Source organism: Podarcis muralis, chromosome 4 (genome assembly GCF_964188315.1).
Source record: "Podarcis muralis chromosome 4, rPodMur119.hap1.1, whole genome shotgun sequence".
Lineage (NCBI taxonomy): Eukaryota > Metazoa > Chordata > Lepidosauria > Squamata > Lacertidae > Podarcis > Podarcis muralis.
The window spans coordinates 24,144,734-24,163,091 of NC_135658.1; the positions used below are offsets into that span (position 1 = coordinate 24,144,734).

Genomic DNA, 18,358 nt, shown 5'->3' on the forward strand with positions numbered 1-18,358 from the left:
TAATGGGACAGTTCTTTTTCTCTTTTCATGGTGGAGGCTCTGCTTTTTAGCCACATGCTGGGGTGGAGATGAGCAGGGCTTTTGTGAGGAGGCCACTCCAGACTCTCTTCACGCAGGCCAGGGAAAGAGCCAACCTCTGATCCAAGGCGGATCCCCAAGAAAGTGTGGAAATGCCTGTGGCATTTTGCCTTTATGACTCTTGGACTGCCATGGTGTCATATTGCGGAAGCAGAGGACCCCCAAATCTGCTGCACCTCATCAGGAGAACACTCTGAAAGCGAGTCTGGGTATGTCCTTTTTTGGCTGAAGAAAATGACTTCTCCTTTCCTCTCGATTGTGCATTTTACCACCTCCACTTACATTGAATATTTGCCATACCAGTGAAAAGAACAGAGTTCCTTGTATTTCTCACCCCAGCTCTGTGATCAGTGGGTTTCCTTAACTCAGGCAGAGTTTCATTTAAGTTTCCATCAATGCCCCCCCCCCAAATCCGCCACAAATCTCCATCAGGAGAGCACTCTGATGCATCTTAAAAACGAGATCAAGAGAACAGGAGTAGGGACTCCATGTTGACCCTGAGTGACACTGATTTGGACCCACCGGAAGCAGAGGACACCCCTCCCCAAATCCGCCACAAATCTCCATCAGGAGAGCACTCTGATGCATCTGTAGATGCATTAGAGTGCTCTTCTGATGGAGATTTGTGGCGGCAGCCCGGAGAAATGAGCACTGGCTGAGATTTGGTTGGCAACTTGGCAGAAGATTTGTGGAGATTTGTGGAAGGTCATGGGGTTATGGGGATTGATGTGGGCAAAGACGATCCAGAAAGCCATAGCAGTGAACAGAGAGATGCATCGAACCGCCTTCTCCCACCACCGCCACTTATTTGCTCAGGGGTGAGCTTATCATCCCTGGGTGCTTCCCCTTCAGGGTCTTCAATGAGTTCTCAACACTATCTTGGGAGCTCATTGAAGACCCTGAAGGGAAAGTGCCCAGGGATGATAAGCTCACCCCTGAGCAAATATTCAACTTAAGTGGAGGTGGTGGGAGAAGGCGGTTCGAGAGCATCAGAAATGGGTGTTGATGAATACCCAGACTCACTTTCAGAGTGCTCTCCTGATGAGGTGCAGCGGATTTGGGGGTCCTCTGCTTCCAGTAGGTCCAAATCTATGTCACTCAGGGACACCACCTCTTTGCTCCCCTCCTCTTTTTTATTGAGGTTTGCGCAGTCATTCAATTCATTTTCCAAACTGTCAGATGAGGAGTCATGCAGACGAACAGAAGAGAGATCTGCAAGAGGACGAAATAGGTGTCAGCACACCCTCAGGTGTCACTCACTCCATCAAAAGCAACATCACTTAATTAAAACATAAGCAGAATTTTATCCACTATTTTGCAGCAGGCGACGTATTTCTTAATCTAATATTCTTAATATTCTTAATCTAAATTTGGTCATTCTCACATCCATCCTGTGATGGTTCAGGACAGAGACAGAGGAGAGCGGACTTGCTGCAGGCTGCTCAGTCAGCTTTATGAGATTTGATCCCAGGAGCCTTGCATCCAGACCACACATTGCCCACTTCCCTGTACCATACTGTGACCTGGAGTACGTATTACAACCACTATGGAAAAGATGCCAAACAGGCTTCCTATGGAATCCAAGTCAAAATGCTAGATAACCACTCTCACTCTCTCTCCACTTTACTTTTTTTTTAAAAAAAGTTTCTTTTACCTGAACTATCTTCTTGGTTGTCATTTTGGGGCATCATGGCTGCAAAGATGTAATTAATTTCATCCCCAAAAATCCTGCTTCCGTTTTGAATCATAAACTCTATGAGGACAGAAGCCTGCAAGCAAAGAAAAATAGTTGTGAAAACCACCTAGTTTATTACAAAGCTGCAACTTGGCCCTCCCTTGGCCGGTCCACCCTCAAGAAGTTCCTCTTGTTCCTCCCATTATCACATTCTGTATATCACATTATGTAGCACATTGTTTTTAATTCTGGGGTTGTATGCTATAGACAAATGTGCACTTATGCAAATGCTTCTTTTACAGAAAACATATATATGTACTAGCACGAACTTTTTTAAAGTAAATGAGCTTTCCTTCCAGTCCCTGCTGTTTCCTTGGCACAGGACAGGCTCTTTCCACAACGCCTTCCTCTTCTGCTTAGCGCTAGAACATTTCCCTTGCCTGCATGCCTCCTGTCATCTGTTGTGTGCTCTCATTTCTGTGCCAGTTCTTTTCCTCCCACACAAACCCTCCTAGTTCAACCTGTTTGTTCTAGGCTGCCTCCCAAAGACTGGACTGGAATCTGAAAGTGCCCTATAAGAGTTATTGGATGCATATGGAAAGCAGGGTGGGATGACTGGTGCTCTTGACTTTAATAGCACCTAGCTAAACATCTGTGCGGGCATGTCTTTTCAGTTAACAAAAATAACATTTATTCATTTTTTTGGGCAAAACAGAGCACAGGAGCCACCACTGGCTTCAGGCAAATGCATGCATTCAACAAAATAATTTGATCCCCTCCTCTTCTTCTTTTTTTAAATTAAAACACTTCAAGCTGCACACCGGAAGCTGCACATTTGTCTACTTGTCCACAAACAAACAAAAACTCTCTGCACAGAGGGGGAAGCGTCTTTCTCTCTTCCTCAAATAAAGCTTTCTACAAAAATGTTGATTTTTGTGTGTGGGAGAATATGCACACACACACAAGCAAACTCTGGCTACAGTCGAGACAGAACTTTACTACTTGATTCTGTTAACTGTACAAAAGTGGTCTTAAAGCTAATGACAGATCCATCTAAGCTTCCTGTCTCTAACAGAGACATTAAAAAGAAATGTGCATAGCTTTTGTCCTTTTTGCTACAACAGCACCTTGAAGCTGGGTGCTTGGGGGTGGGTCAGTGTCGTGGTGGTAAGATTTCCTGAAGCTGTGCCCCTGCCCACATATTTCTGCTGCTTCTGGTGCCGGTTCACATGGTCCTACTGCCAGCAGAGGTTGCATTCCTTGCTGCTGCCAGGGGTGGCTGGGTGGAGAAGGCTTTTTGTTCAGTGCTTCCTAGTTTCACCTCCAATGGTGATTCCAGACAGACGGCAGAAAGCATTTCTTCCTATTCCTGACCTCAATCTGAGCCATGCAGTCACATTTCTTGTCCTCACACTAGTGTCTTCTGGGTAGAAGAAACTAGGAAGCACTGAAGAAATTGCTCCAAGTAAGCAGGTAGCGCAAATGGCACCAGGAGTGAGGCAAACTCTCCGCCACTATTTGCATCCCACCTCCCATCTTGCAACTGTGCCTTCCCAGTACAAACGTTGTACTGGGATTTTGGATCATCACAAGATGACAAATCTTCACTGTCTCAGTAATACAGGTTAGTAGTCAACCAAGGTTTACTCAGAGTAGACCCACTGAAATTAATGGACATATTTAAGTGAGGTCCATTAATTTCCATGGGTCTACCATATGTAAAACTTAGCTGAATACTGCTCACAGGCTCATCTGTTTCTTCAAAAGCAGCTGTGTATGACACCTAGCTCTAGAGGCGATCTCTGAAGAAGGAACAGGGTATACTATGGTACTAGGTTAGAAACTTATGACGTTCCTCACCACCACCTCCCAAGTAACGCATCTCACCAGCTTTTTGGCCAGGTGCACAGAGCAAGACCAATGAAGTAGGGAAAGTAAAACAGGTAATATAATGGTGGAAAGATGTAAACGCTGGAGCTTAAAAAGCTGGGAAAAATCAGGAGCAAGGGATTTGGGTCTGAACTCACTAAGGTTGCCCTGCCTACACAGCAAATAGCTTAATTTTAAGGCAGACTAATTGGCCCTTCTGCCACTTTATGGGAACCTCTGAAGCAGAACTGCTTCTTAGCCTACTTTCATGGTGAATTCTTCTTCAGTCCAAGAGTTTGTGGCAGCCGGTAGCCAGAGTAAGCTGGGTCCAATGCACACTGCTAAATTGAACGCAGTCATCTTATTGTCTTCAGACTGCCTTTCTATGCTGTGTAGGACTCCAAACAGGTAACGCAGCAGCATCACATTGGCTCCAGGTAGTTGTTCCATTAGCCTAGCAACACACAAAACACAAAGCTCTTCAGAACACAAGACTGTTTGCAAAAATTACACTCAAGACTCTTCCTTCTGCCATTCCCCAGCCTAGCCTCCTAGCTATGCCAATCTGGAGCCCACTTCATGGTAAGTGGAAATCCACAAAGTAAATAAATCTCCCCACATTCTATTTTAAAGCACAGAGATCTGCACCGTGTATCTTCTTTCCTGCATGCCATGAACAGGTGAGATTATTGACCAGGGGACCAAAATGGAATGCTGAACAATCAAATCTAAATTTATAAGCTTGTCTGCAACAAGAACTGCACCTCAAACATTCTGCTTTTTTCTGGGTATTCGTTTTTGGAAGCAGCAGAGGAGGTTATACAAACAATTCTACCTGTGGGTGCTTTTTATCTTCTCTTCATCGTTCCCTTCATCCATTAAGGAAACCCACTGATCACAGAGCTGGGATGAGAAAACGCTGCCTGGGATATTGCGCAAAAAATCCTGAGGAAGAAGGAAGAAAAGTATGGATGAGCAACCATTTGTGGGAGACTGTTTCATAAGAAGTAAACCATGGAACTGCTGGAACAAAATCCCTGTAGATCATAAGATTGTCTACTAGTGCATCATTGAACAATTTTGGTCCTGTCTGAACTATTTCGATTGCTATGGATGGATTTGAATTATTCCTCACAAATGAAACAGTAGCTAATTACTTCAATTAGCTAATTACCAAAGGTCTGTTTAGCCCAGCATTCTGCTTGCACAGCGGTCAACCAGATTCCTATGGGAAGCTCATGGACAGGGCATGAGTGCAACAGCACCTTCACTGGTTTGAGACTGAAAAAATTAATCTGTTATCAGCCAGTGCAGAATAACAAACAAAATGCTGTCTCAAAGTCCAACACAGCCAGGGTAGCCTTATGCAGTTCAGCACCTCTTAGCCCAACCAACCTCCAAGGCTTACTACACAAATCTATTTGGATAGCCCCTTTGAGCTCCTTGGAAGAAGGGCAAAATTCCAAAGGAGCAAATAAAACATCTCCTTATGTATTAAAGAAAGGGTGACCAATGTGGTGCCCTCCAGCATGGCCTGGGATGATGGGAGTTGGAACCCACAACATCTGGAGGGTGTCATGGTGGCTATTCCTTCTTTCATCCATTAGCAAGTGTTTGGCATCAAGCACCTGCATTTTGAAACCTGTCCCACTCTGAAGTTATCCTGTGGCCCCAGTTATCCCAGCTTACTCTCCCACAAGTAGCTCATTCTATTTGCTAACATTTCTTTTAATCTAGACACCACCACATTCCCTTACAGAACATGCTGAAAGCCACCAGGAGGCTCTATGATTGGACACTTGCTCTGATTTCTCTTTCTCCCTCCTTACTAAGATGTTACCTTTTCTTTAAAATTTCTAACAAGGTTTGTAAAATCACAGGACCAGGCAGGAATTTCTTTACCATCCTGGCCTCCCATCCCTGCACTGTGGACCTGCCCATAGAGGAGAGTAAGAGATCTACCATGGCCACAACAAAAGGCTAAAGGATGGCTCAGTTATGGAAGAGCAGTTCTGAATTGGCTGCCCAGAGGAAATCCTATTCTTGAGTCCAAAAATAGTTCAAGAATGCCCATAATCCAGTTGTTGATAAGATCAACACAGATGACTATTTTGGAAGTCTAACTTGGTTCAAAAAAAGAAACATCCTAGGCTACAGAATCCATAACATAAATCTTAGAGGGTGGCAGAGGGGATGAAGGAGGACAAATGCCTGTCTACCTTAAGGACAGAGGCTATCACCAAAATGGACTCGCTGAGTAAGTTCACTTCAGCTCCCGAATCAAGCTTCTCCTTTAGCTCTCTGCAAGATTTTGCACTTGCAGAACGTCGGAAAATGCCCTCAGTGAAAGGCCCCTCTTGGTTCAGGAAAGAAAGCATGTCCTGTTAAAGAAAAAGAAATATATATATATATATATATGCATATTTAGGGTTGCCATATGTCCTATTTTTCCAGGACACGTCCTCTTTTTCACAGGTATGTAAAATGAGTCGCCATAGATAATCTCAAAAAAACAAAGGGATTCTACTGAGGTTCAGTCACCAGTCACTGAATGTATGGGATACTTACAAAGATTGGCTTCGGCAGCTTGTCTGGCAGAGGGTGTCCAAATAGCTTCCCTTGGGCAGACGTTGGGGAAGGAGGAGCTTCTGCACCCCGCCAGAAGGCCCAGTTTATAGTGGATCTTTTCCTTTTAAGTGGCTTTTGGCTACACTCTGCAAGGAAAGAAAGAGGTTTCTTGTTACACTAAACCACGCAAATTCATGTCATATCCTTTATTTCCTTCTCTTTAGTGGTTACAATGAACCAACCGTCTTCCGTTTGGCACCCACACTATATGGTAACGTGCATGGGTTTAAGAGGAATTCATAGAACTGTGTTTAGCGATGGCTGCATTCATACGATGAAGGGCATATTTTAAAAATCCAGCTCACTAAGGCCTTCTCCAGATGGGTATTTTGCAGCTACATTCCGCAACATGCTCTTGACACAAAAATATTGCATTAGGATTGGATTTATTCAGCTTTATTCTGCTATACTTCCCCAATACTACAACAGTATTACTGTTGGGGGGGGGGTAGTGCAATACAATGGGATCAACCCCGCTACCTCAAATATTTGTGGCATGAATAGTTATGGTATTTCAGTAGGAAATTACAGGACATGCACTTATTGCAAACAAAGCATATGACCACCCTGAAACTTTTGCAGGTGCAGGTAGTTTTTGTTTTTCCTCATGTTGCTTTTCCTTCATAGGGGGAAGGAGAACAGAAAGTCTACTTATGTCCAATGTAACTGTACAAAAAGGCGACCGCTTCTGATTGAAGCTTTAAAGTTCTGATAGTGTGCAGAATTTCAAATGCATGTACCTCCTCCAGCTCTAGCCACAAGCCCTTCCATCTCTCAAAGCCACCATCTTGGGAGTGTATTATAATCTAAAAGGCAGACTAGAAAACCATCAAATAAAGAAATATAATAATGATAAAAAATGGCAGTGAGATCATTAGAACCAAAACGGTTCCCCATCCCTGGCCATGTTATACAGCAAAATATTGATCATGCAATATTACCCTATATGATTTCAGGCAGGGGGGAATTGTTTTTGTTGTACAGCATGTAATTACAGAAGTTCGCTTTAACTATGGGAATGGGAAGAATACTTTTAGCTAAAAGCTTAAAAGTCAGCAGCACTTGACTGAAAAATGTACTTTGTTTTAAAGCTTGTTTTAAACTTGTTTGGCTGGCGAATTCTTTCCACAAAATATTCAGTGATGTAAAAATGAAAAATACCAACTGCATAGCAGCCTGGTGAAAACTATCACTGCTTGGCTTGCTTTTGAATGCAAACTTTGGGGTAGGAGTTCTTTGCTTAATTAACTTTCCAAACCATGAGATCTAGAAACTTAACCATTCAGGAATCTGATGCTGCACTGGGTGGCAGTGTCAGCAGTCACCTTTCTGGAGCCTAAGGCCTCCAGACTCAGCAACCAGCTGCGCCCTCTGTGTTACCATGGCAGCTGGCCAGAGGGGAGAACAGCAGTAGCAGTTATCTTCTTGGAACCAGAAGCAGTTGACGTAACCCCAAGTTCACGAAGGCCCTGCTGATTTTCAATATGGTTGCATCAGGCAGATACTGTAGATATGTACAGCAGCATTTTGATCTGGGCAGTTTCACTTTCAACCCCTTTCCTATGTGAGCTCCATGGAGGAGTGCTGGGTTGCAGCTGCTTAGCAAACCAGCATTTGAAGAGAATGGGGGAAGCTGCGTAGGCAAAAGAAGACAAATGTAATTTGCATCAATGTAATTGGCATGAAATCGATCCAAAAATACTGGGTTGTATCCAACATTACAGCTCTACTGGTGCAGCAGACTTCTGTGTTTCTTCAGTTACTAAGATTTGAGACCAAATGACAGTGCTCAGTTGCCTTGTAAGAGACGGCTATATAAGTACTTGGAGGGCAGACCCTCTGCAATGATAAAATACATCACATGGATTGTTAGCAATATCAATATAAAAGACTGTGTGGAGAAGCGAATGTTGGGACATCTGCCTATGAATATTGAGGAGGTGGTGGAAACCTGCTCAAAAAGGAAAGGCTTCTTTTACACAGAATGGTTTGGATATATTTTTGTACTCAAGTTGTGACTTGGCCAGTTGACTGTGTCAAAAAAACAGAGCTGTAGAGAGTGTCTGCCTTGCAAGGCAATGCACATCCATTTTGGAAGCAACTGTCAATCTAATTCCTATGCAAACGTATTTCACACTGCTGGTGAATTCTGGAAAGCCTGGGCAGCTGCCATATGGCATCTCAGCAGGCAGAAAAGATGTCCAGAAGGAAGCACAATGAGACAAAGGAAGGTCAGGTTCTGTAACAAAAGCCAAAGACATCTGCAATAACATTTTTAAAAATAACAACCCACTGCTATATGCAGCTCCCAATACCCTCCTACTGACGTTTGTTTGTTTTTTATATATTAAAAAAATCAGATCAACACCTGCAGCAATAATGCAGCAACAGACTATTCTCTGGATTATGGACTGCTAACTTTTAACAATTGTAGAGGCTAAAGATAGCAAAGATATACAACCACTTCACAAAGCAACAAAGCCGGGAGTTTCAGATGCTTTGCTCAGATTCTTAAGTTTCTAGCCATCATTGTTTCAGGAAAAAATAATGAATATACAGTGGTACCTCGGGTTAAGTACTTAATTCGTTCCAGAGGTCCGTTCTTAACCTGAAGCACCACTTTAGTTAATGGGGCCTCCTGTTGCTGCTGCACCGCCAGAGCCTGATTTCAGTTCTTATCCTGAAGCAAAGTTCTTAACCTGAAGCACTATTTCTGGGTTAGCGGAGTGTGTAACCTGAAGCGTATGTAACCTGAAGCATATGTAACACGAAGTACCACTGTATGCACGTCCGGTAGGGTTTACTGAGCAATGCTTCTTATTGTAGCACTGAATAACCACAAGGGGGTGCTTCTGTTGCCAAACAACTCTGCAAAGAACAGAGAACAAACTCCTGATGAATACAGAAGAACAGGACCTACATTTTTCAGCCTGGCAGGAAGTGTCTACCCAGACCAGATGGAAAAGATAAGCTATAAAGGGTCATAATATGAATGTGGATAAGAAGGGGCAGTGTGTGGATGCAACAGAGATACTGGAGGTTCAGAGAAGCATTATATGAAGCTTGGATGTGGAAATTATCACCACCCCAAACAAAATAAAGAAGAGAATCTGAAAGAGGTCTTTGTAGAGGTCATAAGAGAGGCTAAATTTGGAAACTACTTCCGCTTTCACAAGTAGGGTGCCCCGGTCAATGCACTTGGAGCATTTTGCTGACTGTGATGGGGAAGAGAATAAACATGTCCTTTATACTTGCAAAGTTGCTTCAGAAATAGCAAACCATGCGGCAAGGAGCCTGGGCAGGAGGGCAGAGGAGGCAGGTGTCTTCTGTGACTGGAACAGCTATGCTATAATACACTCGCTTACATTAGATAGCGGCATTACATTCTGTTACGCAAAAACAATGCAAAGCTGTAGTCCTGAAAACAGTAGGCAAAGTCTTCTATGTTTTGTTGCGTGCAACTCCAATCTCCAAGCAGCAAGAAAGTGCTGAGGCGCCTGTGCTTACCCAGGGTTCAGTTTCCATGGAATTATGGTCAGTGGAGATGGTGGTGTCTTTAGGATATAGGGTTTAATTTACCCATATACACAACCTGAGCACTGGCTGAAGGAGCTTGCAGTGTCAACACCCCAACAGAAGAAGAAGAAGAAGAGTTTCGATTTGGTATCCCGCTTTATCACTACCCTAAGGAGTCTCAAAGTGGCTCACAATCTCCTTTCCCTTCCTCCCCCACAACAAACACTCTGTGAGGTGAGTGGGGCTGAGAGACTTCAAAGAAGTGTGACTGGCCCAAGGTCACCCAGCAGCTGCATGTGGAGGAGCGGAGACGCGAACCCGGTTCCCCAGATTACGAGACTACCGCTCTTAACCACTACACCACACTGGCACAGATCTTGCTTCCCCACCAGGTTTCCAGGAAAGCCCCCGCAGCCACATTTTGAGATCAGCACAAAGCAAGACATGCTTCTGCGTCCCCAGCTTTCAGTTTCAGCCAAATTCTTATACACACAACTCTCTCTTGCAAAGCCCCACCCCCTTGTCCTATTGTTCTCCATCCTAAAATGATGGTAGCATCCAGTCAGGTGAGATCCATTCATTTCTATGCCAACAGAGCCACCTCTTTGGATATAGTAAATAGCAGTACATATAACTGGCCAACCAAAGCCATTATCTTAACAAAGGAACTGTTTTAGATGGTTCAGCAGCCTCTTCTACAAGATTATAAACAGGGCCTGGATGGGACCCAGCGTCTCATCCAGACTGCCCCACTCACCAAATTCATAACTGGAAGCTTATCTAGCATTTCACCTAGCAAACAAGCTTTCTCACCATGACTGAAAGCGGGGAAAGGAGAGAGGTGTTGGTGGGGGGCTAAGCAAGAGAAGTGAGTGGCTGCATTCACCACTGGCTCCGGCTCTGGCCAGAGTCTGTAGGCAGCCCTTGCATCTGAGGGAGCGCAGTTCTCAAAAGAAGCCCATTCCCTCCTGTAGGCCAAAGTCATAGGAAGTAACAGTGAGAAGCTCAACAGGAATCCCATGGGGACTGCATGGGCATTCCAGACCACCTTCCAGAACCCTCCTCTGCAAATGTTCAGGAGTTCCTCAACTCACAAAAAAGAGGTTCCAGAAGCCACCACCTCTGATGCAACACTGCAATGAGAGAGTTCAAATGTGCAGTCCACCCCCCATTCACCACCCCCTCATTTTAAGTATTGTTACTTCCCCAAGGCCCTCAAGAGGAGACCAGAATTGTGAATTGATGATATATAAATAAATTGCAAAAGTATGGATAAACCATTCAGGTAAGCCTTGAGAAATGTTCACTTATGGAAAAAAAAGAGCAGAAAAAGGGACAACTAGACCCAATGTGTTCTCTCTTTAAGCCACGGAGGCCTTCTGAAGTTGAAGTAAGATTGCTTTGAACAAAAGCTCTAGTCATTCACAAGCACAGACTCTATAATGAAGAAATCTGGCCATTTCCTTGCGAGCTTTGGCTGGCTTCACGTAAGCTTTGGTCTAATAAGAAAAGAAGTCTTAAAATACCCCCACCTCCACCTAACCCTGGAGTAGGAAGTTTGTTTGGCACAACCCCGTCTAGCCTGCCCCTGTGCTTCCTTTTGCCCATTCTCCAGGATGGATGCTGGCTTGTTACCACACAGAGTTAATCTGACAAATTCTCTGAACGAAGCAGAGAGACTCACCATTCAGCTCATGGCCAGTGGCCAGGCGCCTTGGCTTGATTACAAACTGGCACTGGCGCTCACGGGGCAGCTGCTCAATTAGGATGGCCTCCTGAACTTCCAGAGGGCAGACGCAGTCCTTTGATTCCTGGGTCTGAGGCAAAGTGTCACGAATGTGGCTCATTTTAATTCCGAATGGATACTCGTGTCCTTATCAAAGAAAGAGGAAGAGGGTTTAATTTTCACCGAGTGGCAGTCAGGCAACGAATGAGCACCTCCCAAGGATGCTGAAATGATATTTATTATCTCTTTAAAAACAAAGAAATAAAACACACAGCAGCCTCAGAATAAGTGCGCTCTACTTGACATACACTACACTATGATCTCTGTGCAATGTTTCTTCTGATAAGACTCAATATCTGTTCTCCCTCATTTCCCGAAACCTTAGCTAGCAGTTTGGTGCTCATTTTACTCCCCTGATTTTAGACTGCTGCAGCATGGCATGCCCCCAGGTTGGGGTTCCCTCTCCTCCACTGTATTCCTGGTTTTCACTCTCCTGCCCTCAACAGTCAGTCACCATTACATGGGCACTGAACACATTCAACCGTCCTTGGGCTGCTTTGGCTCCCAAGCCTTTAGGGTTTATCTAAATATTTCTTTCCCTTACTTTGGCAAACTTCAGGGTTCTCCCAAGCCTGCTGTTTTGGCTGCATAAGCCGAAACATCAGAAACAGAGGGAAATAAAATGCCCCATACACGTGCATTTTGGCACCGGCCAGCCAAAGGATGTGTTTCTGGTGGCCCAGTTGACCGGATGAAGCTTCAACATAGGGCTCCTTACCCTTTGCTGCAGAGATGGGGAGACTGGGGTCATACTGGCTGGGGCTGGAGGGACTTGGGAGCTGAGCCACATCTGGAAGGCACCAGGTTCTGCATCCAAGTTCTTAGTTTAGCTTCTTTTGCCCATTTACTTCCATCTTTCCCACCACAAGACCTTCTTTAAGACAAGGTGCTGCCCTCAGGTGCAATAGAGGTCACTGTTCCACCACCAGTGCTGAAATAATACCTAACTGGCAGTCCTATAAACTTCGGCATCTGGAATTGGGAGAGGTGAGGAATGCCATCTTGTCTGTTTCCCCAGGCACCCAAATGTTTCATTACATTTAAATAGTGCTATTTTACTAGAAAAAGAGGTGCTGGAACTCAATTTGAACATCTCCCTTGTTCTTTTATAATGGCAATGGCGCCCACCTGAGAGGTGCCCAATCTGATTTCTGGCAAGTTCAGGCTGAAAAAAAGCCCTTCCTCTAAATTACATTTCTACCTCACCTTTTCTCCAAGGAGCTTAAGGTGCCATACATTGACCTTCACCCTCACAACAACTATGGTAGGCTAGGTTGAGAAAACATGACTGACCCAACATCACCCAGTGCACTTCATGGCTGAGTGGGGATATGAACCAGGATCTTCGCCCATCGCTTTAGCCACTACACTACACTGCCCTGGTCTGGATCTGAGTATAGATCTGTCAACTGCTACTAGCCATGGTAGCTAAATGGAATCACCACGTAGACAAACAAGTGGGGCTGGTTGTGCGGCTACTTGGGAGCTTCCAGAGGCATCTGTCTGGCCACTGCTGAGTTGCACAGAGAAGTACATTTCAGATCACAACAAATATGAACAGCCGAGGCACTTTATGGCTCCAAAAGGAAAAGGAGATATTCCAAAATTAATTCAAACACATCCTGTCTAATGCTGGAATAGCACGCTTGATCACTTCTGTGAAACTTTGCAGAGGATTAATCATTTAAAATGTACTTGGAAGCTATGAAACCGGAAATCTGTTTGTGGGTGTAATGGGAATCAGAGAACAAAGCTGAAGTAACAAGGGCCACCAATTTGGCTTCTGATCTGCATCTGTGCAACTCCCACTGCATATCAAGTAGAGATGGAAACAGGGCTCTGGGTAAGCTTCTGGGGGGATGTAAAAAAGGAGTATCACTTTAGTATCTGGCACAGTTTTAATAAGAGACAATTATGTTCTAACTTTCAGGGGAAGAGATTCTGTGAACTCAACGTCCTTCCATCTGCTTTCCAAGACTGTTCCTGATATTTTGCACCAACAGATATAGAATTAAGACTACGTGCAGAATCTAAGAAGACAAATGGGTATCTTTCTCGATTAAAATGTCCAGGTTATTAGTAATCAAGCAGTACTACTATTATTAAGAGCCTGTAACTACAATAGCTCTTAACTGCAAGGGTGGGGGGAGGATGCTTGGATTTCATTGGTCAATTATTTATCTTTAGTGATGTACTGGCAAACACACCACCATCCTAGACATTTTTACCTACCTAGTCTGCAGAAATAAAGAAGTGGATCTAGACCTGCATTACCATCTGTAGTCCTGTGCCTCATGTAAGTTGGTTGTCATCTTCAGCGGAAAAGGACTAGCCACCCTCCCAAGGGAACTTTAATGGACTGATTTCATATTTGAAATCGCAAATGGAGAACACCATAAAAATTGCTGGCTCTCCACAACCAAACTTGTGCAAGTAAGGATTGGGTTTCCTTTTGGTCGTGTGTGTGTGTGTGTGTGTGTGTGTGTGTGTGTGTTGCTTGCTTTTGGCTGTTGCTACATGCTCATAAGCCCTGAAGCAGGGACAGGATAGAAAAGGAACTAAAAAATAAACTTCCCAGAAACTTACCAATAAGGGGATATGGAGCATCTTCTCTACCGGAATTCACCCAAAGCTGATATTCTTTTTCAGAGCCCTTTAAAAACACAATCACACAGGTATTGCAATTTGTTGTTTGTAATTCTATATTGAAGAAAGCCAACTAAATCTAAAATAAAGAAATGCAATTCCACAGTTAAGGCAGCTCCTATTATACAGGGCAGTCGCAGAAACTGGTACTACGCTTTGTGGTTTCCTGCTCCCAGGAGTATGGAAATATGCAGCAGAGTGGTATTAGGAGATGGGGTATTTTATGCCAGGTATTACATAGGTGAAGGAAAGAAACGTTATGTCTTTGATGGTATCCCCATGGCTCTTGGTCTTCTTTAAAATACACGTCCTGCACCATGGATGCTACTTCAATACCATTGCAGGGTTGTCTTCAGTGGCCTGCAGACCATGCAGTTTCTCTCCCTCCCCCCCGAAGCAGTGCAACTGTCCTGCTATTTATACACCTGGCTCTGAAACAGAGGACCACAGCTAATGGAAGGGATTCCTACAGTGCAGGGTGTACAGCTTTGGCAATTCGTAACAAAATTAAGGCAAGAGGAAGAATCCCAAATCATTTCAGGCAGAACAAATTGCTTTATCCAGACTGCAGCTACAATCTTGGTCCAGAGCCCTACACTGTAGGTTTTGTACATATTGCATGAGTTCTTGGGCCAACTGAGGCCTTAGAAGCAGGTGGCTAAGTAGAAACAAGAGCCAAGCCTTCCTCTACACACAGATTCATGAAGGCAAAGAGGTGGATTGTCTTTTCTGCTGAAAAGAGATGGGGGGGGGGAATTAAAACTCAGAAAAATAAATTTATTTCCTCTGAGCCCTGTTAATGTTCATTCCCCCGCCAATGATTTTTCCTGGTGGCCCAAGTTAGAGAGTGCTATAGCTTTCTACTACCTATGGGATAACGTAAGCACACATCCGCCAATAATGCAAGTTGTTAAAGCGTACATTTTTAAAAATGACATCATGAATACTCACGCTGATTCCAAGTTGCTGCAAGGCCATGAGGACTATGTCACTTGCTGTGTCTGTGTTGTTTATGGTTAAGGTTTTTGACTGTTGGGGGAGAAAAGAGGTTGAAGAGAACATTATTACCCAAATCACAGCACTTTAAAAGTAGTTAAGTACAACATGAAGCTTATACTTTTGCAGGAGGAAATGTTAGCTGGAATTTTGATGTAATATCTACACCCAGGAAGCACACCTGATGAAGCAATGTTTAACTTTACCATATACCTTTTCGAAGAAGGGCAGATCAAAAGTATTCTTAAATAATTATATAATATGGCTGCATGGAATATATAATATGGCTGCACGGAAACCCCACTTGTGATTAGGGAGATAGAAGAATTCCATCAGAAACTGAAACCAGAGCAGAAATTCTCACAACTTGCATGTTTGTCTGAGGTCACTAACAGAAATCATGCAATAGGAGTGCTTGATGCAATTGTTGTTTTTTTCAGTCAGCAAACATTATGTGAATAATGTTATCTTCTACATTGCTTTTGACGCTTCTCTTCCACTGAAATGCACTAAAATTAATTACATAATTAACTGCAAAAGCTTCTGCCCTAGCAGAGAGTGAGACAAATAAAGTAAAAAAATGTCCACAGGACTTCTCGGTTTCAGGATCTTGCGCCAGTTTTTTCTCTGCAAAATATCAAAAACAGCCTTCTGCATGAGCCACTGAAAAATAATAAACTGACAAAAAGACTTAAGCGAAGGAGTACAAACACAGTCTATTTTTGCCTGGGGATATAGCTGAATGATCAGAACATAAACAAAGAGGTGGGGGGGAATAACATTTTCCCAAAGCAATGACATCTGGCACCCAGGAGTAGGTCAGCACATTTGCATAAGGCCTGCCTTTGGCTAGAGAATATAATAAAATAATTTGTGCTGCATATGCCTCCTCCCTAACTAGCCCTTACTCTAGCATAAAATGAAACAATTCCCCAAGATCTCCAGCTGCTCTTGCAAAAAAAGGGAAGGCGAGTTTCATAGAAAGTGTTCAGATTTTTAGGAAGCTTCCATCTGCCACTCTACTGCCTTATCAGTGATATTTCTGGCACTACTGTGTTGTACTTCAAGAATGACCAGTCCAAGGGAGCCTCCAGTGACTCAGTTGTAAAGGTTCTGAACTACTGCACAATTTTTGTGCGTACACAAAACTAACAGATGCCGTTCCCCGAACATCTCAGCTGAGTTTTGTTCAAACTGTCTTAAACCAGTATGATTGCCCTTTGTTTGGAGGATATAATCAGAATTACTTGCTTTGATCCTCAGTTCCGTATAGCCAATTTTATAATGAGCCAGAGCAATAAAAAAGGAAAAAGAAGGTCATGGACCATTGGCAAAATGTGACTGGATAAAATCCCAGTGCTAGAATTCAGTTCTGAGATATACAAGGAAATTTGGGGGGAACGAGGAAGCATTAGGACAATGCTCCCCAGCAGAATTCACGCAGGAGACTAGAATTTTCTGAGTACCGAGTACAGCATAGGGAAAATCCCAAAGGGCTTCTTAGATGCCTCTTAGAGGTTTCCTACATATATCTGTAGATACAAGAACAGGCAGGATGCTGGGTTTTTCTTTGGTGAACAGTCTCCAACATAGGAAATAGGAGGAGACTGAGAGGAGATATGATAGGTAAAGGTAAAGGTACCCCTGCCCGTACGGGCCAGTCTTGACAGACTCTAGGGTTGTGCGCCCATCTCACTTAAGAGGAGACACTTCCGGGTCACGTGGCCAGCGTGACATCGCTGCTCTGGCGAGCCAGCGCAGCACACGGAAACGCCGTTTACCTTCCCGCCAGTAAGCGGTCCCTATTTATCTACTTGCACCTGGGGGTGCTTTCGAACTGCTAGGTTGGCAGGCGCTGGGACCGAGCAGCGGGAGCGCACCCCACCACAGGGATTCGAACCGCCGACCTTTCGATCGGCAAGCCCTAGGCGCTGAGACTGAGAGGAGATATGATAGCCACCTTCAAATATCTAACTGGCTGTCACATGGGGGATGGAGGAAATTTGTTTACTCTTGCTTCAGAGGGTAGGACCCAAACCATTGGATTCAAGTTACAAGAAAAGAGATTCCAACTATACACCAGGAAGAACTTTCTGGCAGTAAGAGCTGTTCGACAGTGGTCATAAACCATGGTTTGTGAAGAAGCCAAGGTCATAAACCATGGTTTGAACTAGCCATAGTTTAAACTAACCAGAGCTCCCCCACGTTTGGATGCAGTAGGGAGTTCTGATTAGTTTGAAAGCAGACTGCTCCTGACTGCCTCCTTGCCATCATAGCAGATGAGATGGGGGTATGGTGTTCAAACCCATGGCTTGTTCATGTAATGTGAAACCATAGTCTGCAAAGACTCTGTGCTGTATTGGTTAATGGTCTTGTAAACAAACACCTAAATTTTGTTCTCGGAAATAAGCGTTACACACCATGCAGCATTTGAATTTTCACAGCTGTTTGCCAAGGAACAGGCACAACGATAGCACTGACGCGCTCTTCATTCAACGCAGCTTATGAACACTTACATATGCACAGCTTCCAATATCCTTTGCAATGATTTTCAACGGAATGCTCTTGGGATAGTCTTTTTCCTTCTCTTCCTTGATACAGCTGTCAAAGCAAGCAGAAATGGAGTTGTTTAACAAAACGGAGATTGAAACAACAGAATAATAGAAGGGAAAACATGTTATGCTGATGCTCTAAATGCGAAGAGCTCTTCTGAAACGGCTTGCCTCTGAAAAGCACCTTTAAAATGAGAAGGACCTCTTCTACACAAATAGTTTGATTATTCCCTTCAAATGGTAGATTTGGAGTCTGCAAAATTAAATCCTTTTCAGTAATAAAGCTCCATCCAATTTTGCTATCTAAGCAACATGCCAGTTTCTCTAATCTGCTTTCACAAAACTTTTTCAATTTCTGGAGGTACAAAATGAAACTACATATCAACAAGATGGCAACAAGGAACTGTCCTAGGTTCAAAATGACAGACAAGACTTTGTATGGTCTATTATGGATAATGTGGCAAAACAGAAATACCTTTGTAGGAAAGTAAGCCACTTCTCTTTCTGCTCGATGGAACTGAAACAAAGAAAAACAAGTTTTAAATGATAGCTATGTACCACATTTCCCAACTTAATAAAAGCTTTAGAATCAAAATTTCGAAGTAGATCATT

General features: G+C 43.7%; 1 protein-coding gene across 3 annotated transcripts in view; it reads right to left on the reverse strand.

The window, feature by feature from the left end:
- Nucleotides 1–938: 938 nt before the first annotated feature.
- Nucleotides 939–18,358, reverse strand: part of ARHGAP20 (Rho GTPase activating protein 20) — an 81,078-nt gene continuing 63,658 nt past the window's right edge. For 2 of the 3 annotated variants that reach the window (XM_028726260.2, XM_028726258.2), the window contains exons 5-15: nt 18,222–18,263; nt 17,711–17,795; nt 15,150–15,227; nt 14,139–14,205; nt 11,451–11,639; nt 6,191–6,336; nt 5,842–6,003; nt 4,458–4,567; nt 3,887–4,076; nt 1,733–1,847; nt 939–1,290 (exon numbers count right to left, since the gene is read on the reverse strand). In XM_028726260.2, coding sequence (XP_028582093.2) covers nt 1,031–1,290; nt 1,733–1,847; nt 3,887–4,076; nt 4,458–4,567; nt 5,842–6,003; nt 6,191–6,336; nt 11,451–11,639; nt 14,139–14,205; nt 15,150–15,227; nt 17,711–17,795; nt 18,222–18,263 — 1,444 coding nt within the window. In that variant the 3' untranslated portion in view covers nt 939–1,030. The remainder of the gene's footprint in view (nt 1,291–1,732; nt 1,848–3,886; nt 4,077–4,457; nt 4,568–5,841; nt 6,004–6,190; nt 6,337–11,450; nt 11,640–14,138; nt 14,206–15,149; nt 15,228–17,710; nt 17,796–18,221; nt 18,264–18,358) is intronic. The other variant, XM_028726257.2, reaches the window with a different exon arrangement.